The sequence below is a fragment of the Tamandua tetradactyla genome, chromosome 9 (genome assembly GCF_023851605.1).
Source record: "Tamandua tetradactyla isolate mTamTet1 chromosome 9, mTamTet1.pri, whole genome shotgun sequence".
In the NCBI taxonomy this organism is placed as follows: domain Eukaryota; kingdom Metazoa; phylum Chordata; class Mammalia; order Pilosa; family Myrmecophagidae; genus Tamandua; species Tamandua tetradactyla.
The window spans coordinates 39073048-39096360 of record NC_135335.1 but is presented as its reverse complement, the minus strand read 5'-3'; the positions used below and the strand labels follow the sequence as shown (position 1 = coordinate 39096360).

Genomic DNA, 23313 nt, shown 5'->3' with positions numbered 1-23313 from the left:
GAAAGCAGCAAGAGAAAAACAATCCATTACATACAAGGGAAACCCAATAAGACTTTGTGTAGATTTCTCAGCAGAAACCATGGAAGCTAGAAGACAGTGGGATGATATATTTAAATTACTAAAACAGAAAAACTGCCAACCAAGACTCCTATATCCAGCAAAATTATCCTTCAAAAATGAGGGAGAAATTAAAACATTCTCAGACAAAAAGTCACTGAGAGAATTTGTGACCAAGAGACCAGCTCTGCAAGAAATACTAAAGGGAGCACTAGAGTCAGATACAAAAAGACAGAAGAGAGAGATATGGAAAAGAGTGTAGAAAGAAGGAAAATCAGATATGATATATATAATACAAAAGGCAAAATGTTAGAGGAAAATATTATCCAAACAGTAATAACACTAAATGTCAATGGACTGAATTCCCCAATCAAAAGACATAGATTGGCAGAATGGATTAAAAAACAGGATCCTTCTATATGCTGTCTACAGGAAACACATCTTAGACCCAAAGATAAACATAGGTTGAAAGTGAAAGGTTGGGAAAAGATATTTCATGCAAATAACAACCAGAAAAGAGCAGGAGTGGCTATACTAATATCCAACAAATTAGACTTCAAATGTAAAACAGTTAAAAGAGACAAAGAAGGACACTATCTACTAATAAAAGGAACAATTAAACAAGAAGACATAACAATCATAAATATTTACGCACCGAATCAGAATGCCCCAAAATACGTGAGGAATATACTGCAAACACTGGAAAGGGAAATAGACTCATATACCATAATAGTTGGAGACTTCAACTCACCACTCTCATCAAGGGACAGAACATCTAGACAGAGGATCAACAAAGAAATAGAGAATCTGAATATTACTATAAATGAACTAGATTTAATAGACATTTATAGGACATTACATCCCACAACAGCAGGATACACCTTTTTCTCAAGTGCTCATGGATCATTCTCAAAGATAGACCATATGCTGGGTCACAAAGCAAGTCTTAACAAATTTAAAAAGATTGAAATCATACACAACACTTTCTCGGATCATAAAGGAATGAAGTTGGAAATCAATAATAGGCAGAGTGCCAGAAAATTCACAAATACATGGAGGCTCAACAACACACTCTTAAACAACAAGTGGGTCAAAGAAGAAATTGCAAGAGAAATTAGTAAATATCCCGAGGTGAATGAAAATGAAAACACAACATATCAAAACCTATGGGACGCAGCAAAGGCAGTGCTAAGAGGGAAATTTATTGCTCTAAATGCCTATATCAGAAAAGAAGAAAAGGCAAAAATTCAGGAATTAACTATCCATTTGGAAGAACTGGAGAAAGAACAGCAAGCTAACCCCAAAGCAAGCAAAAGGAAAGAAATAACAAAGATTAGAGCACAAATAAATGAAATTGAAAACATGAAAACAATAGAGAATATCAATAAGGCCAGAAGTTGGTTCTATGAGAAAATCAATAAGATTGATGGGCCCTTAGCAAGATTGACAAAAAGAAGAAGAGAGAGGATGCAAATAAATAAGATCAGAAATGGAAGAGGAGACATAACTACTGACCTCACAGAAATAAAGGAGGTAATAACAGGATACTATGAACAACTTTACGCTAATAAATACAACAATTTAGAGGAAATGGAAGGGTTCCTGGAAAGACATGGACAACCAACTTTGACTCAAGAAGACATAGATGACCTCAACAAACCAATCACAAGTAAAGAAATTGAATTAGTCATTCAAAAGCTTCCTAAAAAGAAAAGTCCAGGACCAGATGGCTTCACATGTGAATTCTACCAAACGTTCCAGAAAGAATTAGTACCAATTCTCTTCAAACTCTTCAAAAAAATCGAAGTGGAGGGAAAACTACCTAATTCATTCTATGAAGCCAACATCACCCTCATACCAAAACCAGGCAAAGATATTACAAAAAAAGAAAACTACAGACCAATCTCTCTGATGAATACAGATGCAAAAATCCTCAATAAAATTCTAGCAAATCGTATCCAACAACACATTAAAAGAATTATACATCATGACCAAGTAGGATTCATCCCAGGTATGCAAGGATGGTTCAACATAAGAAAATCAATTAATGTAATACACCATATCAACAAATCAAAGCAGAAAAATCACATGATCATCTCAATTGATGCAGAGAAGGCATTCGACAAGATTCAACATCCTTTCCTGTTGAAAACACTTCAAAAGATAGGAATACAAGGGAACTTCCTTAAAATGATAGAGGGAATATATGAAAAACCCACAGCTAATATCATCCTCAATGGGGAAAAATTGAAAACTTTCCCCCTAAGATCAGGAACAAGACAAGGATGTCCACTCTCACCACTATTATTCAACATTGTGTTGGAGGTTCTAGCCAGAGCAATTAGACAAGAAAAAGAAATACAAGGCATCAAAATTGGAAAAGAAGAAGTAAAACTATCACTGTTTGCAGACGATATGATACTATACGTCGAAAACCCGGAAAAATCCACAACAAAACTACTAGAGCTAATAAATGAGTACAGCAAAGTAGCAGGTTACAAGATCAACATTCAAAAATCTGTAGCATTTCTATACACTAGTAATGAACAAGCTGAGGGGGAAATCAAGAAACGAATCCCATTTACAATTGCAACTAAAAGAATAAAATACCTAGGAATAAATTTAACTAAAGAGACAAAAAACCTATATAAAGAAAACTACAAAAAACTGCTAAAAGAAATCACAGAAGACCTAAACACATGGAAGGGCATACCGTGTTCATGGATTGGAAGACTAAATATAGTTAAGATGTCAATCCTACCTAAATTGATTTACAGATTCAATGCAATACCAATCAAAATCCCAACAACTTATTTTTCAGAAATAGAAAAACCAATAAGCAAATTTATCTGGAAGGGCAGGGTGCCCCGAATTGCTAAAAACATCTTGAGGAAAAAAAAACGAAGCTGGAGGTCTCGCGCTGCCTGACTTTAAGGCATATTATGAAGCCACAGTGGTCAAAACAGCATGGTATTGGCATAAAGATAGATATATCGACCAATGGAATCGAATAGAGTGCTCAGATATAGACCCTCTCATCTATGGACATTTGATCTTTGATAAGGCAGTCAAGCCAACTCACCTGGGACAGAGCAGTCTCTTCAATAAATGGTGCCTAGAGAACTGGATATCCATATGCAAAAGAATGAAAGAAGACCCATCTCTCACACCCTATACAAAAGTTAACTCAAAATGGATCAAAGATCTAAACATTAGGTCTAAGACCATAAAACAGTTAGAGGAAAATGTTGGGAGATATCTTATGGATCTTACAACTGGAGGCGGTTTTATGGACCTTAAACCTAAAGCAAGAGCACTGAAGAAGGAAATAAATAAATGGGAACTCCTCAAAATTAAACACTTTTGTGCATCAAAGAACTTCATCAAGAAAGTAGAAAGACAGCCTTCACAATGGGAGACAATATTTGGAAATGATATATCAGATAAAGGTCTAGTATCCAGAATTTATAAAGAGATTGTTCATCTCAACAACAAAAAGACAGCCAACCCAATTACAAAATGGGAAAAAGACTTGAACAGACACCTCTCAGAAGAGGAAATACGGATGGCCAAGAGGCACATGAAGAGATGCTCAATGTCCCTGGCCATTAGAGAAATGCAAATCAAAACCACAATGAGATATCATCTCACACCCACCAGAATGGCCATTATCAACAAAACAGAAAATGACAAGTGCTGGAGAGGATGCGGAGAAAGAGGCACACTTATCCACTGTTGGTGGGAATGTCAAAGGGTGCAACCACTGTGGAAGGCAGTTTGGCAGTTCCTCAAAAAGCTGAATATAGAATTGCCATACGACCCAGCAATACCATTGCTAGGTATCTACTCAAAGGACTTAAGGGCAAAGACACAAACGGACATTTGCACACCAATGTTTATAGCAGCATTATTTACAATTGCAAAGAGATGGAAACAGCCAAAATCTCCATCAACAGAAGAGTGGCTAAACAAACTGTGGTATATACATACGATGGAATATTATGCAGCTTTAAGACAAGATAAACTTATGAACCATGTAATAACATGGATGGACCTAGAGAATATTATGCTGAGTGAATCCAGCCAAAAACTAAAGGGCAAATACTGTATGGTCCCACTGATGTGAACAGACATTCGAGAATAAACTTGAAATATGTCATTGGTAACAGAGTTCAGCAGGAGTTAGAAACAGGGTAAGACAATGGGTAATTGAAGCTGAAGGGATACAGACTGTGCAACAGGACTAGATACAAAAACTCAAAAATGGACAGCACAATAATACCTAATTGTAAAGTAATCATGTTAAAACACTGAATGAAGCTGCATCTGAGCTATAGGTTTTTGTTTTGTTTTGTTTTGTTTTGTTTTGATTTTACTATTATTACTTTTATTTTTTTCTCTATATTAACATTCTATATCTTTTTCGGTTATGTTGCTAGTTCTTCTAAACCAATGCAAATGTACTAAGAAATGATGATCATGCATCTATGTGATGATGTTAAGAATTAATGATTGCATGTGTAGAATGGTATGATCTCTAAATGTTGGGTTAATTTCTTTTTTTCCGTTAATTTAAAAAAAAAAAAAAAGAGAAGGGATAATTGGAGATGAAGGGATACAGACTGTACAACGGGACTGGATATAAAAACTCAGAAATGGACAGCACAATACTACCCAATTGTAATGCAGTTATGTTAAAACACTGAATGAAGCTGCATGTGAGGTATAGGTTTTTTGTTTTTGTTTTTTTTGTTTTTTTTTCTTTCTATTATTGTTTTAATTCTTATTCTGTTGTCTTTTTATTTCTTTTTCTAAATTGATGCAAATGTACTAAGAAATGATGAATATGCAACTATGTGATGTTATTAAGAATTACTGATTGTACATGTAGATTGGAATGATTTCTAATTGTTTTGTTAATTCTTTTTTTAATTAATAAAAAAAAAAAACTGCTAAAAAAAACATTCTTGACCTATAGCATTAAATATAACTGAGCTTATCTAGGCAAACTGTAGGCCAAGAGAGAAAAGCATAACCCCCTTCTACTTTCTTTGTACAAAAACTCCTAGGAGGGGTGGTGCAACAGTGGCTCAGTGGCAGAATTCTCACCTACCATGCTAGAGACCCAGGTTTGATTACTGGGGCCTGTCCATGCCAAAAAAAAGCTCCTAGGAGAAAATTTCATTAGTTAATAAAAGAGTCCAGGATATGAAGAAAGGAAAGTGAGTGCAAAAAGAAAAACCCAACAAAATAAAAACAAACTTAGGGAAAAAAACAGTGTTTGGCATCATCAGCTTCCTGGGACAGATTTGTTTCCATGGGCTTTCTCTTAGCTCACAGTGTGGAGCTGCTTCCATTTTAAGCTGCTTCTTCCTCATTATGCAGAACTGCTTTGACTTTCTGGATAGAGAATTCTTGGTTGACAGTTTTTTTTGTTTGTTTGTTTGTTTTTAATTTAAGGACTTTATGCCATCCTGCCATCTTCTGGCCTTCATGGTTTCTGGTGAGAAATCTGATTAGGATTCCCTTGTTTGTGACTAAAATTAGGTTCCTAAACGAGGAGTGCTTCCACCAGAATAAAGAACTATGTTTCTATTGAACTGGAAGTTACTACTGCCACCTGGCCACTTTGGGGTCCTTATGCCTCCTAATTACAGGCAAGACAGGGAGTTACCATACTAGCTGGGGTGATTGATCCTGATTATCAAGGGAAAATAGGACTGCAACTACCCAATGGAGGTAAAGAAGGGTTTGCCTGGATTACAGGTGATACCTGAGCTTGTCTCTTAGTACTACCATGTCATGTGATTACAGTCAATGGAAAACTGCAATAACATAATCCAAAAAAGTCCTTATAATGGCTCAAAACTGTCGATGTCAGTAATGAAGATTTGGGTCACCTCACCATTCACAGTACCACTGCCAGCTGAGGTGCTTGCTGAGGGTGAAGGGAATATGGAATGGATGGTGGAAGAAGATAGTTATAAATACAAGCTATGACCATGAAGACAGAAATGAGGACTTTGATGGTCAGGAGTATTTCTCCCTTATTTCGTTAGGAATATGTTCGTTTATATACACAAAGCTTTTATCTTGGCTTTCTTCTCTCTCTTATCCCCTCATCATTTTTTTTTTCCCTTATCATTTAACATAAGTTGAATTAACTTCATGTCATAGTGTTTAAGTTTAGAATATCAAGTTTAAGGGTGAATATTACTCAAGGTCTTGCATCCTCTTCTTGGGAAAATGTTAATGTGTTCACAGTTGTACACCAGACAGTTGAATTATATTATGCGAAAGTATGATGGTTATTGTTTTTATTAGAGATTAAATTTTATTTGAGGAAATATGTATGGGTGTCAAGTTGATAAAGTTTGGACTGTAATGGTGAAGTTTATGTGTTAACTTAGCTAGGTTATGATGTCCAGTTGTTTGGGCAAGCAAGAAGTGGCCTGATTGTTACAGTGATTTTTGTGTGTGTGGCTTTAAATCATTAGTCAGTTGAATGCATCTATGGCTGATGGCATTTACAATTAACAAAGGAGAGTGCCTTAAGCAATGAAAGAAGTCAAGTCATAAAAAAGTCAGAAAAAAGAATTTCTTTCTCTACTTCAGCCAGCCAGCTTCTCTTGGGAAATTCATCAAAACCTTCATTAGAGTTTCCAAATTGCACCCTGCCCAACAGAATTTAGACTTGTGAATGGCCGTGGTTTTGTAAGCCAATTCCTATAATAAATCTTTTTTTTTAAATATTTTTTATTGATAAAAGAAAATACAAACAAACATTCTTAACATATAGTCATTCCATACATGGTGTACAATCAGTGGCTCACAATACCATCACATAGTTGTATATTCATCACCATGATCAATTTTTAGAAAATGTGCATCACTCCAGAAAAAGAAATAGAGAAAGAAAAAAAGAAAAAACTCATACATACCATATCCCTTACCCCTCCTTCTTATTGACCACTAATATTTCCATCTACCCAATATATTTTAATCTTTGTTCCCCTATTACTTATTTTTTTATCCATATTTTTTACTCATCTGTCAATACCCTAGATAAAGGGACCATCAGACACAAGGTTTTCACAATCACACAGTCACATTATTAATGTTATATCTTCATACAGTCATCTTCAAGTAAGAAGGCTACTGAAATATAGCTCTGCAGTTTCAAGTACTTCGTTTCAGCCACTCAAATACACCATAAACTGAAAAGGGATACCTATATAATGCGTAAGAATAACCTCCAGGATAACCTCTCAATTCTGTTTGAAATCTCTCAGCCACTGACACTAAATTTTTTCTCATTTCACTCTTCCCCCTTTTTGTCCGAAGGTTTTCTCAATCCCTTGATGCTGGGTTGCAGCTCATCCCGGGATTTCTGTCCCACGTTGCCAGGGAGATTTATACCCCTGGGCATCATGTCCCACATAGAGGGTGTAGAGGGAAAAGGAAGTGGGTTCACTTGCCGTGTTGGCTTAGAGAGAGAGGCCACATCTGAGCAACAAAAGAGGTCCTCTGAGGGTGACTCAGGCCTAATTTTAAGTAGGCTTAGCCTATCTTTTGCAGGAATAAGTTTCACAGGGGTGAACCCCAAGATTGAGGGCTTGGCCTATTGATTTGGTTGTTGCTACTGCTAGCAAGAGTATAAAAAATTCTCCAAATGGGGAAGTTGAATTTTTCCCCCTTTCTCCCCATTTGCCTAAGGGGATTCTGCAAATACTTTATTCACTGTCCAAATCACTCTGGGTTAAATCTCTTAATATCTGCAGATGTGTGTGTGTGTGTGTGTGTGTGTGTGTGTGTATATCCTCCTGGTTCAATTTCTCTGGAGAATGACTACATTTTTATCCCTTGTCTGCTTTCAAAATCCTCTCACAATCTTTGTATTTTGACAATTTCAGTATAGTGTGTCTTGGTATAGATTTCTTAGAGTTTATTGTGCTTGGAGTTTATTGAACTTCCTGATTGAGTGTATTTATGCTTTTCATCAGATTTGGGAAGGTTTGGCCATTATTTCTTCAAACATTCTTCTGTCCCTTTCTTTTTTGTACTTCTGGGACTTCAGTGATGTACATGTTGGAACGCTTGATGTGATTCCACAGGTCCCTCATATTCTGTTCATTTTTTGTCAGTCATCTCTCTGTTCCTCACAGTGGATAATTTCAATTGTCTTGTCTTCAAATTTATCTTTCCTTTTTTCTGTCTGTTCAAATCTGCTTTGGAATTTCATCTAGTGAGTTTTTCATTTCAGTTACTGTACTTTACATCTCCAAAATTTCTGCTTAGTTTCTTTTTATAGTTTGTATCTCTTTATTTTGTTCAGACAGTGATTTTCTTTAGTTCTTTATATATGAATTCCTTTAGCTCGCTGAACATATTTAAGCTGTTGATTTAAAGTCTTTGACTAATAGTTCTAGTATATGAGCTTCTTCAGGGATGCTTTCTGGAAAATGTGATTTTTCCTGTGAACTCCATTCTTTCCTGTGTCTTTTGTATGTCTGTATTTTCTTGTTGAGAACTGTATATTCTGAATATTACTTTGTTTTAACTTTGGATATCTAGTTCTCCCACTCCTCTGAGACTGTGAGGTTTTTGTTGTTGTTGCTGGTGCTGTTGAAGACTGCAAGCCATCAATGTGTTTACCTTTTCCAAATTGTTTTTCCTCACAAACGAGGATGGGAAGAGAATAGAGGTGGGAAAAAAATTACTCACTGTTTGAGATTCCTCTGCAGCTTTTGCTGGAGAGGGGGTTGGAGCTGTGGTTACCTTCAGAACTAGCCCTACCCAGCAATCTGAAGTAGCTGATCAAAAGCAGTGATCAGCAATCAGATTATACCCCTCCAGTTTGGGTGAACTAAATCATTATAGCCCATCCTGGCACCAGCAAGCTGCACCAGGAGCTGCTGCTACAGTTCCTATTGCTGCCTTCCATGTAGGTTGGGGATGGGAGGTGGTAGCTGCTTCTAGAGGGTGGAAGTCACCGACAATTACCACAATTTACCAGCCTCTTCTTCCAGCTTTTCCCTGGATGCTGCACCATTTTCCACTAGATTCTAGAGTTTCAAAACACTTGATTCAGACAATTCCTGCCAGTTCAATAGTTGTTTTGTTGGATGGACTGATTCCTGGAACTTCTTCCTTCCCCATCTTCCCGCAGTGTACAGCTCCTTTGTTCCTCCTCAAAACCCAAGATTAGTATTAATATCCACATTTAATAGTTGAGGAAGCTAAGTTCCAGAGAGAGTCAGTACTTGCTCATAGTCACATAGCTTATAAATTCTTGAGGAAAGACTTCTTTCTCTTTCTCTTTTTTTTGTCTACTATTTTTTTCATTTTAATTCTGATAATATATATACACCTACATTTTCTCACTTTAACCACTTCCAAATATACAGTTCAGTATCGTTAATTACATTTACAGCATTGTACTACTGTCACCACCATCCATTACCAAAACATTTCTACCATCTCAAACAAGCACTAATTTCCCATTCCCCAACCCCTCCCCAGCCCCTGGTAATCTGTATTCTGGTTTCTGACTATGAATTTGCATATTCTATTTATTTCATACAAATGAGATCATATATTTGGCCTTTTTATGTCTGGTTTTTTTACTCAGTATGATATCGTCAGGGTTTATCCATGTTATAGTAGGGGCCAGAACTTAATTCCTTTTCATTGTTGAATAATATTCCATTGTATGAATATACCACATTTTGTTTATCCAGTCATCATTTGCTGGACACTTGGATTGCTTTGCTTCCATCTTTTGGCTATTATGAATAATGCCACACCTGCATATGAAATCATGTGTCATTGTGATTTTGATTTGCATTTCCCTAATGCCTAATGATGTTGAGCATCTTTTCAGGCACTTGTTCACCATTTGTATATTGTGGGAGAAAGGTCTATTCAATTCCTTTGTGCATTTTGTGTTTTTATTGAGTTGTAGGATTTTTAAAAAATATATTCTGGATAGTAAACCCTTATCAGATAGGTGGTTCCCAAATATTTTCTCCCTTTCATAGATTATCTTTTTACTTTCATGATAAAGTCTTTTGATGTGCAAAAGTTTTTAGCTTTGATGAAGTTCCATTTATCTGTTTTTTTTTTTTGCTTGTCCCTTTGGTATCAAGTTAATGTCTAATCTTTTTGGCCTCTATGCTTATGATTTTCTCTGCCACATCATACATAGTGCCTTCATTTTTGCCTAGTAGTTCATCCCTAAGTAGAAGACCACTATGGGCCTCATATGACTTATATCCCCATATTAAATTAGGGTGTTCTCTCTCAGGAATATTTGGAGAACTAGGTGATCTGATGTAAACGTAACTTCTTGTATAAAATGAATGCATATTTTACATTTTGAAATCGTCACTAAAAAGTAGACTTATGTAGATTTATTTTTCCTGTTTGTTGTTACTACTTTTCCCCCAGGGGTTCACAGGAAAAGAAGAAAAGATGACTGTGTCACTACAGAATTACCATGCTTTTTTCCGAGAGCTGGACATTGAGGTTTTCTCCATTCTGCATTGTGGACTTGTGACCAAGTTCACTTTAGATACTGAAATGCACACTGAAGTAAGTGACGAAGCTGGAATTCCAAAATTTAATCTTTCAAAATATTCCTCAACCTTATTCTTATTTTAAAAAGAACCTGTAACAGTGAAAGAAGTTGGAAACTTGCTTCAGAAGCCTTTTTGTGAAAGTAATGATGAATAATCATCCTAATCATTTCAGGCTTATAGTTTATAATTTTTTATAGTGTGTTAGATGTTATAAAATATCATGTTAATGATGTGATCCTTATCTTTAGATTACCAATGATAAACTATTTAGATTTTTTTTTGTTAAGTAGCGTTATGATTTATAGAGATCAGTGCTATTTTCTCTTTTTGGTATTTGTTCAACATCCAACAGATAGTTATTGAGGACTTTTTGTATTTACCACACTAATCTAGACACTGCTGATTGAATAGCACTTAGAACATAATGCTTGCCTTCTAATAATGAATCTAATAGGGGAAGTAGACATATATAACTAGCAATACCTGCTATATTGATGTTCTGAAACAAGTAACAGTGAAATTCTGATGAGACAGTGGTATTCATAATGAGACCTATTCATAAGTAGGTAGGTAAGGGACAATTTAACAGAAAAATGTGCCTTTTTTTTTTTTTGCAAGTAAATTTTGATATGGGAATTCAGCAGAGTAGAATTTCTCCAGATTAAAAAAAGAGAGAGAGAGAAACAGCATGGATTTGTACCTGATAGGTTCAGAAATGTATGCTCCTTCAGAATACAGTCAGAATGTTTGTTGAGTGGACAGCTTGAAGTAAGACACTATATTTGACCCATTCTGCCCCTTGTTGTGTAATATACTTATAGAGTTCCTGCCAAAGTTAATAGTAGCAAAACATTGGGGGAAAGAAAATATGGAATATTTAATGAACAGAAAGAAGCAAAATTTCCTTGAATTGGTCACTTTTTTTTTAATAAATGTCAAGTTTTAATGGATAGATTTGGATAGAGTCCTAAGTAAAGAAGAGGTAGCACCAAATAATATTTTTTCAAAGTCTGTGCTAGATTATGCTAATCTGCAGGTTCTCTGGTAAATAAGTTTATTGTTTTACTTAGGGACTTATTAAGCAATATGGCTGCTAATAAAGAATCCAGTTAGATAATTTTATGATATTGCATCCCTTTACTTATTTAATTTAAATTGAAATCATGTTTCACTTTTTCTTTGTTTTATGTGCAGAGGCTACTAGTGTTTTTTTTTTTATTTTCAAAACTATCCTTCTGTTTCTTTTTTAATTTTTAAATTTTTTTAAATAACAAAAAAATCTTAACTTTTGATCATTCCATTCTATATATATAAAATCAGTAATTTACAATATCATCACATAGTTGCATATTCATCATCATGATCATTTCTTGGAACATTTGCATCTATTCAGAAAAAGAAAACAGAAAAAAAATCATACATACTATTCCCCCCCACCCCTCCCCCTCACTGATCACCAGCATTTCAATCTAAATTTATTTTAACATTTGTTCCCCCTATTATTTATCTTTGTTCCATATGTTTTACTCGTCTGTTGATAAGGTAGATAAAAGGAGCATCAGACACAAGGTTTTCACAATCACACAGTCACACTGTGAAAGCTATATCACTATATATTCATCTTCAAGAAACATGGCTACTGGAACACAGCTCCACATTTTCAGGCAGTTCCCTCCAGGCTCTCCATTACATCTTGATTAACAAGGTGATATCTATTTAATGCATAAGAATAACCTCCAGGATAACCTCTCAACTCTGTTTGGAATCTCTCAGCCATTGACACTTTGTCTCATTTCACTCTTTCCTCTTTTGGTCAAGAAGGTTTTCTCAATCCCCTGATGCTGAGTGTCAGCTCATTCTAGGGTTTTTCTCAATCCCTTGATGCTGAGTCTCAGCTCATTCCAGGATTTCTGTTGCAAGGAAGGTCCACACCCCTGGTAGTCATGTTCCACATAGACAGGGGGAGGGTGGCGAGTTTGCTTGTTGTGTTGGCTGGAGAGAGAGAGGCCACATCTGATCAACAAAAGAGGGTCTCTTGAGGGTGACTCTTAGGCCTAATTTTAAGTAGGCTTGGCCTATCCTTTGTGGGGTTAAGTTTCATATGAACAGACCCCAGGATTGGGGGCTCAGCTTATAGCCTTGGTTGTCCGCACTGCTTCCGAGAATATGAAGATGAATTGGTCAGTTTTTAACGAAGGGTATTTAGAAAGTGTATCTTGGTTCTACAACTAAAAAGACAGAGAAATTTATTTCTTAAAAACAAAAATGACTTCTAAACCTATACTGTCTTGGAGTCCTACTTTAATAATTTGAAAATGTTTTACTTTGGAAATACTTGAATTTTTGATCAATTGACAAAAGTTTAACAGCAGTCCTTTATATGAGGTGGAGGAAGTTTTCCTTTTCTTTTGTTAAGAGTCAGATTCTTCATCCATTTGGAAGAATGAACATGAACTACCCCCAAAAAGAGACAACTACTTCATACTTGTATTTATTCCCTCCTTCCTGCATGAGACAGGCCACAGAAGTTGTACAACTTGGGCCCACTGAGCTGCTTTTCCTGCTGGAAGATCTCTCCCAGAAGGTGGAGAATATGCTGACACCTCCTGCTGCCAGAAGAGTCCCCTTCTTCAAGGTATAGGCAGAAGCACGGGCTTAATAGATTTAGAAACAAGGAAGTTTTACTAATTAGTTGTCACTTTCTCTGGTGTTGTCTTTGGGTAACAACAGTAGCTGTCCCATTGTCAGACCATATTTACCTTGCTTTAGACAGGAGTTCTATAACAGAGAAAACAAAAATGCATCCCCAACAAGGAACATATTTCCAAATACCTTGAGTGTTCCTCAGTCATGTTCCTTGTTTCAGTTTGTTTTTAATTTGCCAGAGTAAACCTTGGTCCCAAGCCTCAGTGTAGTATTTGGCTGTCAGAAAAAGGCTAGACCCTCAAATATGCATATCGTGTTCAGATGTATACAGAGCAGCTGTGAAGCAGTTGGAAGAGGCAAACAACAAGATGTGACAATCTAAGTGTAAATATTTAAACATTAATATATCCATTTACTCAAGTTTTTCTTCGCTGTACTCAGTTTGTTCTATAGTTTTGTCAATCTAAATTTCTGATTTTGTTTGAGTTTTATCACATTAGTTACTGTAGGTCTCAATCCAACATTTATTCTACAAAAGTCACATTTTCTGTTATTTGAAGATGAAGCAAGATTCTTTTTATCCCTCTGGTGTCTGAATATAGTCCTTAGGCTAAACTCCATAATGAACTCTTAGTTTTAGACGGGCTATGCAGCAGTTTCTTCCTCAGTAACTCTGAATTTATTGTAGAATAAAGGAAGCCGGAATATTGGATTCTCACATCTCCATCAGAGGTCTGCCCAAGAAATTGTTCACTGTATCATTCAACTGCTGACCCCAATGTGTAACCATCTGGAGAATATTCACAACTACTTTCAGGTCAGAAGCCTATTTTATCATGATAGAGTCTTAGAAATCACTAAGTCAGCAGGAGATTTCATTTTTGGCTAAAAGAAATCGAAAGAAAATGAGGGCATTTGTTAAAAGCAGTTGACCTCATAGCATTTTTCACTTTTAGTGCTTAGCTGCTGAGAATCATGGTGTGCTTGATGGACCAGGAATGAAAGTTCAGGATTACCATATAATGTCTTCTTGCTATCAGAGGCTGCTACAGATTTTTCATGGACTTTTTGCTTGGTAAGTATGTGGGAGGCACAGTAGGCAGAGGTAAATGAGTATGTACTTGCTTTTGCTTGACTCTTATTCACCAAGCACTGAAAGGTAGGAAAGAAGAAAAAAGCCCCCAAAGCCTACATAAATATGATGCTTTATTTATTTATTGGAGTGTTTTTGTCTGCATTGTTTCTTTTGATCTTGGTCTCCTTGGGACTGATGGAGCTGTCAAATGTTAACCCATTTGACAAATTAAGTTACTTGCTATTATTAGCTAACCTGTCACAAATGTTCTGATTCTTCGCCCACTTTGCTGTACCAAGCTTTCCATAATAACACTGGGGGACTGTTACTTAAGAAGACATTACCAAACAAACAAGTTATAAATCAATTCTAGATTAAGTGGTAAATAGCCAAACAGAGCATGAAATGTGGTATTTAGGGACACCTTCATGGAGGCAGTGGGACTGTATAGGACTCTTGAAGGGTCCTATTTAGAGAAGTGAGAAAAGGGGTTGGAAGACACCACATGGACAAAAATGGAAATGAGGAAGTGTGTCTCTTAAATGCTCAGTTTCCTCAGGGCTAGGTCCTTGCACTTCAGTTCTCATTATACAGTTTTTCTGGGCAATCTTACCCAAGCTCAAATTTATGCTGAATTTTATCTTCTAAGCTGCAGGCATTTATATACAGCTGCCTACTCAACACCCCCATTAGATGTGTCATTAACACCTCAGCCTCATCACATCCAAAATGGATCATATCTTTTTACTGCTCCTTCAGCTTTCCCTAGCTCAGTAAATGCACATCCAATTGTCTGAGCTAGAAACCAAGGAGTTATACTTTATTTGTCCCTCCTTCTAACTCTCTAGACTTTCTCTTCCACATACAATCACCAAATCCTCTTGATTTTGTCTTCTAGATGACATCTAAATAGCTATCCCGGGTGCATGGGTGGTTCAGTGGTAGAATGCTCGTCTCGATTCCTGGACCATGCACCCAAAAAAAAGCTATCTGTTTCACAGTTGGTCTCGCTGCCTCCACTTGTTCTCTGTCAGTCCATTCTTTTTAAATTTTTATTAGAGAATTGTGGGTTTACAGAAAAATCATGCATAAATTCAGGATTCCCATATACCACCCTATTATTAACACCTTGCATTTGTGTGGTACATTTGTTACAATTGGTGAAAGCACATTTTTATAATTGTACTATTAGCTATAGTCCATGGTTTACCTTGGGTTCACTGTTGGCTTAGTGCAGTTTCATGGATTTTTTTAAATGTTTTATCCTATTACCATATGTACAACACAACTTCCCCTTTTAACCACATTCATATATATATTTCAGTGCTATTAATTATGTTCACAGTGTCATGCAACTATCACCATTACCCATTACCAAAATATTTCCATTGTTCCAAACTCTATACATTTTGTTTTAAAAGAAAATAAAAGTAAAAAAAAAAAACACCCCAAATACCCCATCCCTCTCATTGTTTATTTTACTTTTTTGTCTTTATTTTCTTACTCATCTGCCCATACACTAGAAAGAGGGCATTTCAATCACAGAGTTTTTACAATCACACAGTGACACCATAAAACATCTATAGTTATACAGTCATCATCAAGAATAAAAGCTACTGGAATAGTTCAATAGTTTCAAGCATTTCTTTCTAGCTATTCTAATACACTAAAAACTAAAAAGAGATAGCTATATACTGCATAAGAATAATCTCCAGAATGACCTCTCAACTCTATTTGAAATCTCTTGATCACTGAAACTTGATTTTGTTTCATTTCTCTTCCTCCATTTGGACAAGAAGGCTGTCTCACATCTGCACTCCCAGGGCCAAGCTTATCCTTGAGAGCCATGTCCCACTTTGCCAGGGAGATTTATACCCCTGGGAGTCATTTCCCATGTATGGGGGAGGCAGTGGGCCCACCTGTGGAGTTGGCTTAACGAGAGAGGCTACATTTGAGCAACAAAAGTGGTTCTCTGGGGGTGACTCTTAGGCATAATCATAAGTAGACTTAGCTTCTCCTCTGCAGAAATATGTTTCATAAGTATCAGCCCCAAGATTGAGGGCCTGGCCCAACAAATTGGCAGTCCCTAGTGCTTGCAAGAATCAGGTCTTCCCCAGGTGGGGATGTTTAATATTTCTACATTTCCCCCCAGTTCCTCAAGGGGATTTTGTAAAAACTTTTTAATCTTCTGCCTAGATTGCTCTGGGGTATATTGGGACATCATGCCATCCTGTATAACAAGATCTCACTCCCTATTCAAGGTTCATGTAATTATGGTGTTTGAATAAGCTGACTATAGTAAGTTAAATTACATAGTATGCTACTGAAAATATGAATTTTGCACCAAATAAACATCTCTTCCTTTGGTCTCTCACAAAAGATGAAATTTTAAAATATAGTCAGTATTTATCCTTTACCCTTAAGTATGATTTATCTTAGTCCTTGTTTCTTGGTCATATCTCTGATTGAAGTGTGATCACTTTTTCAGTGTTTGTAAACAGTTACTGTGTGAGGTGATGCTGACTTTGTTAGCTGCAAAACTCTAGCTCTCAATCTCAGATGTCATACCTGAAGTTCCAGGGAAGGACTACAAAGAGCTCAGCATCTCAGGGTTTACTAATCACAGTTACAACTCTGGAATAGATGTGACTGCTGTGATAATTAATAATCTAGGAACTTTTACAGTAGGCCTTCACCTGATAACCTGTGCTCTCAAATTAAATTCTCAGAGTTTGTACGTTATAGTTAGTCCTCACTAGTGAGGCATTATAATATTTTAATATCTGACTTGTTTCACTCAACATACTGTCCTCAAGATTCATTCACCTAGTTGCATGCCTCAGTCTTTCCTTCCTTCTTGCAGCTGCTCAGTAGTTCATTATATGTATATACCACAGTTCCCCCTCCCATTCCTCAGTCATTGTATCCTTAGGCCACCTCCATCCATTGCAGATCACCAACACTGCCACAATAAACACCAGTGTGCAGCTGTCCATTTGTGTCCAGCTCTCAGTTTCTCCAAGTATACATCTAACTATGGGGTTGCAGGATCATATGGCAACCCAACCCCTAGCCTCCTATTGAGCCACCACACTGCCCTCCAGAAGGGCTGTACCTCTCGACTTCCCTACAACATTGACTAGGTATATCTCTGTCTTCACATTTTCTCCAGCACTTGTATCTCTCTGTTAATTTTTAAACAGTTTTATTCACAACATCATACAATCCAACCTAAGTAACAAATCAGTGTTTCCTGGTATAATCACACAGCCATGCCATCACCACCACAATCCATATGAGGACAATTCCAGTTCTTCTGCAACGAACCCCACTCCTCTCCCTTATATCCCCCACTTATTGACATTTAATTTTGGTATAATGCCTTTGTTAATTCAGGGGAAGCTTATTACAGTGTTGATGTTGACTCGACCCTAGCTCATACTGATTTGTATTTTTTCATCCCATTTTCCACACTTTGCGATATTGACATACATTTGTTCTCCCTCATGCAAAATCATTCTTATATTTGTATATTTAATCACCATCATTGTCCATGCTAGGCATTCCTAAGTTATATCATCTCTGTCTTTATCCTCTATCTTTCCTTCTGATGTCATACATGCCCCCAGCCCTCCTCCCTCAACCATACTCAAATTCAGCTTCATTCAGTGTACTTATATTATTGTGTTACCATCAGATAGTATTGTGCTATCCATTTCTGGATCTTTACAATCAGTCCTGTTGAACTTTCTGTATTCCTTCAGCATCAAATGCCCAATATCTACCCTCTTTCTATCTCCTGATAACCTGTGTTCTGAACTTTAACTCTCAAAGTTTACTAATTAATAGTAGTTCATATTAATGAGACCATACAGTATTTACCCTTTGTTTCTGGCTAATTTCACTCAGCACAATGTCCTCAAGGTTCTTTCATGTTATTACGTGCCACATGACTTTATTTTGTCAGCTGTGTAATATTCCATTATATGTATATACCACAGTCTTTTTAGGCACTTGTCCATTGATGGATATTTGGGCTGTTTCCATATCTTGGCAATCATAAATAATGCCACTATAAACATCAGTGTACAAATGTCTGTTTGTATCCTTGTCTTCAGTTCTGAGTATAAACCTAGTAATGGGATTGCTGGATCATATGACAATTATACTTAGCTTCCTGAGGAACTGCCAAACTGCCTTCCAGAGCTCACTTGTAACATTTTACATGCCCACCAACAGTGAATAAGTATGCCTTTTTCTCCACATCCTCTCTAGCACTTGTAGTTTTCTGTTTTTTTGATAATAGCCATTCTAGTATGTGTGAAATGATATCTCATTGTGGTTTTGATTTGCATTTCTCAATAGCCAGTGAGGTTGAGCATCTTTTCATATGGCTTTTTTCTTTTCTTTTTTTTCCCATATGTTTTTGAGCCATTTGTCTTTCTTTTTCAGAAAAGTGTCCATGTCTTTTGCCGTTTTTTAATTGGGTTGTTTGTTTCTTTGTTGTTAAGTTGTAGGATCTCTTTATATATTTTGGATATTAACCCTTATCTGATATGTGTTTTCCAAATATTGTCTGCTGTTGCATAGGCTGCCTTTTTGCTTTCCTGACAAAGCCCTTTGATGCGCAAAAGTGTTTAATTTTGAGTTGATCCTATTTATCTGTTTCTTTTTCATTGCTCGTGCTTTGGATGTAAGGTCTAGGAGACCATCTCCTATCACAATATTTATAAGGTATTTATCTACATTTTCTTTTAATGGTCTTAGTTCTAACATTTAGGTCTTTGATCCATTTTTAGTTAATTTTTGTCTTCTAAGGTGTGAGATATGGGTCCTCTTTCATTCAAAAATATGGAATGCTTCACAAATTTGCATGTCATCCTTGGCCAAGGGCCATGCTAATCTTCTCTGTTATTGCTCCAGTTTTATTGCTACCGAAGTGAGCACCCTCAGTCCATTCTTGACACTGCAGTCAGGGTGATCTCCCCAAAACAAACCCAGGCTTATCCTTTCCTAACGTTGGTTTCTAATTGCCCTTAGTGTTTTCTTGAGTTCAGACTCCTTTAGATAGCCTCTAGGGCCTTCTACTATCTGTCCCAGCTTATTCCACTCATTGTCTTGCACTCTGCCTTCCTGACATAGAGAATTGATTTCAGCATCCTATGTAGTCTTCACCTGGAAGGCTTCACACATATCCTTCTACCTGGAAGACTCCACCCTCCTTGATTCCTAGCCTTCTGGACTTCATCCTTGGTATTTAGATTTGAACTTCACTTCTTCAAGGTCACCTTCTTCTCTGACCACTGGACCATGTCTGCTTCCTTTCTGCCTCCCTGATTCCCAAATCTCTTCTGTATCCTTCTGTGATAACATTCATCTTACTATAATTTCTTCTTCATCTGTTTTCCTTGTTAGATCATGAGATCTGTGAAGGCAGGGACCTAGTCATTGTTGTATTCTCTGACTTGAAAACAATGCCTGGCAAAAAATTTGAGTGACATTTCATCAAAGGAAATATATAGAGATGGCAGATAAACACATGAAAAGATGCTCATATTCTTAGTTATTAAGGAAATGCAAATTAAAACCACAATGAGATAGCATAAGACATCCACCAGAATGGCTAAACATGCCACATGTTGACAATGATGTAAAGCAATTAGAACTCTCATATACCAGTGCTGGGACTGTAAAATGGTACAACCACTTTGGAAAACAGTTTGGCAGTTTCTTATGACCAAGCCATTCTGTTTCCAAGTATTTATTTGTTCAAGAGAAATGATTTATACCCACACAAAATTTGTACACAGATACATAAATATAGCAGCTTTATTTGTAATAGCTTCAAACTGAGAAAAACCCAAATGACCGTCAACCAGTGAATGGATAAACAAGTTATAGTATAGCAACCATTGTGGTATTCATGTAAGAACATGGATGACTCTCAAAAGAATTATGCAGAGGGCGGGCCGCGGTGGCTCAGCGGGCAAAGTGCTTGCCTGCTATGCCGGAGGACCTCGGTTCGATTCCCGGCCCCAGCCCATGTAACAAAAACGGAGAAACAGAATACAATAAAACAAGAAAATGTTTAAAAATGTTTCCCTTTCTTCCTTCCTTCCTTCCTTCTATCCTTCCTTCCTTCTCTCTGTCTTTCCTTTAAAAAAAAAAGAAAAAAAAAAAAAAAAAAAAAAAAAAAGAATTATGCAGAGTAAAAAGCCAAACCAAAGAGTAGATATTAGTTGATTCCATTTATATAAAATTGTAGAAAATACAAACTAATCTGGTATGACAGAAAACAGATCAGTGGTTTCCGAGGATTGAGGGGGAACATGGAGGATAAAATAAATTACAAAGGGATTTGAGGAAGCTTTGGAGGATAATGGATATTTTCATTATCCTCATTGCAGTGATGATTTCAAGGGGTTAAAAATAGTAAAATCAAACATTTAAAATACTTGCAGTTTATTAGTATATCATTTATATCTCAAAAAAGCTGTAAAAAAAAAAAAAAACAACCAGACATATAATAAGCTGTCAGAATACATTTGTTGAAGGGTAACTTGGTGTTCTAGTTTGCTAGCTGCCGGAATGCAACACACCAGAGACAGATTAGCTTTTAATAAAAGGGGATTTATTTAGTTAGTTCTTCAGAGGAAAGGCAGCTAACTTTCAACTGAGGTTCTTTCTTATGTGGGAAGGCACAGGATGATCTCTGCTGGCCTTCTCTCCAGGCCTCTGGGTTCCAACAGCTTTCCCTGGGGTGATTTCTTTCTATATCTCCAAAGGCCTAGGCTGAGCTGCAAGCGCTGAGATGAGGTATGCTGAACTGCTTGGGCTGTGCTACGTTGCACTCTCTCATTTAAGCACCAGCCAGTTAAGTCAAACATCAGTTATTGCAGCAGGCATGCCTCCTAGATGTAATCAGCAACAGATGAGGTTCATGTACCATTGGCTCATGTCCACAGCAACAGATCTAGGCACCTTCATCTGGCCAAGTTGACAAATGAGTCTAACTATCATACTTGGTGATATGGAAGATGTTTCTAGAGGAGTAGAAGATCTAAGGCATCAGATCATGCTGGGCCTTGAATGCCAAGCACATGAGTTTGAATGTTATCTAGGAGAGCAAATTTGGAGTTTCATGACCTTAGCCGTGATGTAATGAAAGCAGTGTTTTCAGGAATAGTCTTTTGGCAGTGGTGTGCTAAAGAGATTGGAAAAGGATGCAGGAAAACCAGAAGGTTTCACCATGATCTAAGCATGTGATGAGACGGGCCTGTCTTAGGTGATGGCCTGGGCTTGGAAAGTAAAGGACAGCGTGAAAGATAATCCGAGATAGGATTGTCAAGATTTGAATAATTAATATAGTGTGCTGATTTGAAAAGATGTATGTACTCTAGAAAAGCCATGTTTTAATCCTTATCCCATTTTGAAAAGACAGCTGTTTCTTCTAATCCCTATTCAGTATTGTATGTTTGAAACTGGAGACCTGATTTAATCAAGAGTGGTTGTTGAGCTGGGTTAGGTTGAGATGTGTCTCCACCCATTTGCTTGGGTCGTGCTTAGTTTAATGGAATCCTATAAAAGAGGAAACATCTTGGAGAAAGCTAGAGATTCAGAAAGAGCAGAGAACGACATAGCCATGAGAAGCAGAGAGAACCAGCCAGCAACCTTTGGAGATGAAGAAGGACAATGCCTCCTGGGGAACTTCATGAAAGGAAGCCAGGAGAGAAAGCTAGCAGATGACACCATGTTCGCCATGTGCCCTTCCAGATGAGAGAAACCCTGACCCTGCGCCATGTGCCTTCTCACTTGAGAGAGAGAGACCCTGAACTTCAGAGGCTTTCTTGAACCAAGGTATCTTTCCATGGATGCCTTTAACTGAACATTTCTATAGACATGCTTTAATTGGGACATTATCTCAGCCTTAGAACTGTAAACTAGCAACTTCTTAGATTCTGCTTTTTAAAAGCCATCCCATTTCTGGTTTATTGCATTCCAGCAGCTAGCAAACTAGAACATATAGAAACAGGAATAAATTCCTTATTGAATACCTCCTATTGGCTAGACTTTGATTAAGCAATTTGACACTTATCACTGTACCTAAATATTATTCCTGGCTTTTTTGGGGGAAGACTGAAGCTTGTCTCTAAAATGTAAATAAAGAAGAGTCTTTTATTTTTCTTGACAATAAACCCATGAGGGCTATTAGGTCCTTATGACTCTTATGGGTGCTTTTCAACCTATGGTTTGATACTCAGAGCTGTGACTGAATTTGGTACTTGAGTACTTTGTTACTCCTTTTTTCCTGTCTTGACCTATGGATGGTATAAACTGGAGGCCAGGATCCTCAAATGCTGTCCTGGCAATCTTCATGAAACCAAGCTAAACCATTTCACCTTGACTTTCCCTTAGGAGTGGATTTTTTCAGCCTGAAAATCATAATTTACTATACTCAGCCCTTGAGGTGCTTGCTAGCAGACTGGAGGAGGGAGAACACAATCAGCCCTTGGAGGAAATCCTCAGGTGAGTAAGCCTATATATCCCAGTGTGTTGTCCCAAGGAGCTCCTAGAAACATGGCTGGTAAAATTTCTTGGTGATAACTTTGGTGTCTCTAACTAGATATGAGGGAAATTCTTGGTATTTTCAGCCACTTTTTCTCAGTGTATGAGCTTTCTGACCTATTTATCTAGATAAATATTAAAACATTAGAAAACCCTTGAACAAATCATACTAAATCTTCATGCATCCTTTAGCCCAGGAAGTCTGCCATTTTCAGGTATGATGATGAAAACATTGACTAACTATAGTCAACTCTTGATTATCCAGGAGCTACTCATCTTCCAGTGGGGTTAGGTAATCAGGCAGCAGCTAGCTATCATTGATTGCCTGTCTCCTTCCCCCAATCTTGGAAGAAGAGGAGCCTAGGTTGGCAGTGGAGAAAGGTGGTAGGA

The 23313-nt window shown here is 37.0% G+C and overlaps 1 protein-coding gene and 1 pseudogene across 6 annotated transcripts in view; one reads left to right on the top strand and one right to left on the bottom strand.

The window, feature by feature from the left end:
• FANCD2 (FA complementation group D2) overlaps nt 1-23313 on the top strand; it is a 134934-nt gene that overhangs the window by 91371 nt on the left and 20250 nt on the right. For all 6 annotated transcript variants that reach the window (XR_013157781.1, XM_077116574.1, XM_077116572.1 and 3 more), the window contains 5 exons: nt 10507-10650; nt 13156-13272; nt 13972-14100; nt 14240-14358; nt 22774-22884. Coding sequence is in view for 5 of the 6 variants with exons in the window: in XM_077116574.1 (XP_076972689.1) it covers nt 10507-10650; nt 13156-13272; nt 13972-14100; nt 14240-14358; nt 22774-22884 (620 nt within the window). In the remaining variant the exon portion in view is untranslated. The remainder of the gene's footprint in view (nt 1-10506; nt 10651-13155; nt 13273-13971; nt 14101-14239; nt 14359-22773; nt 22885-23313) is intronic.
• LOC143647465 (U6 spliceosomal RNA) lies at nt 19204-19303 on the bottom strand (annotated as a pseudogene).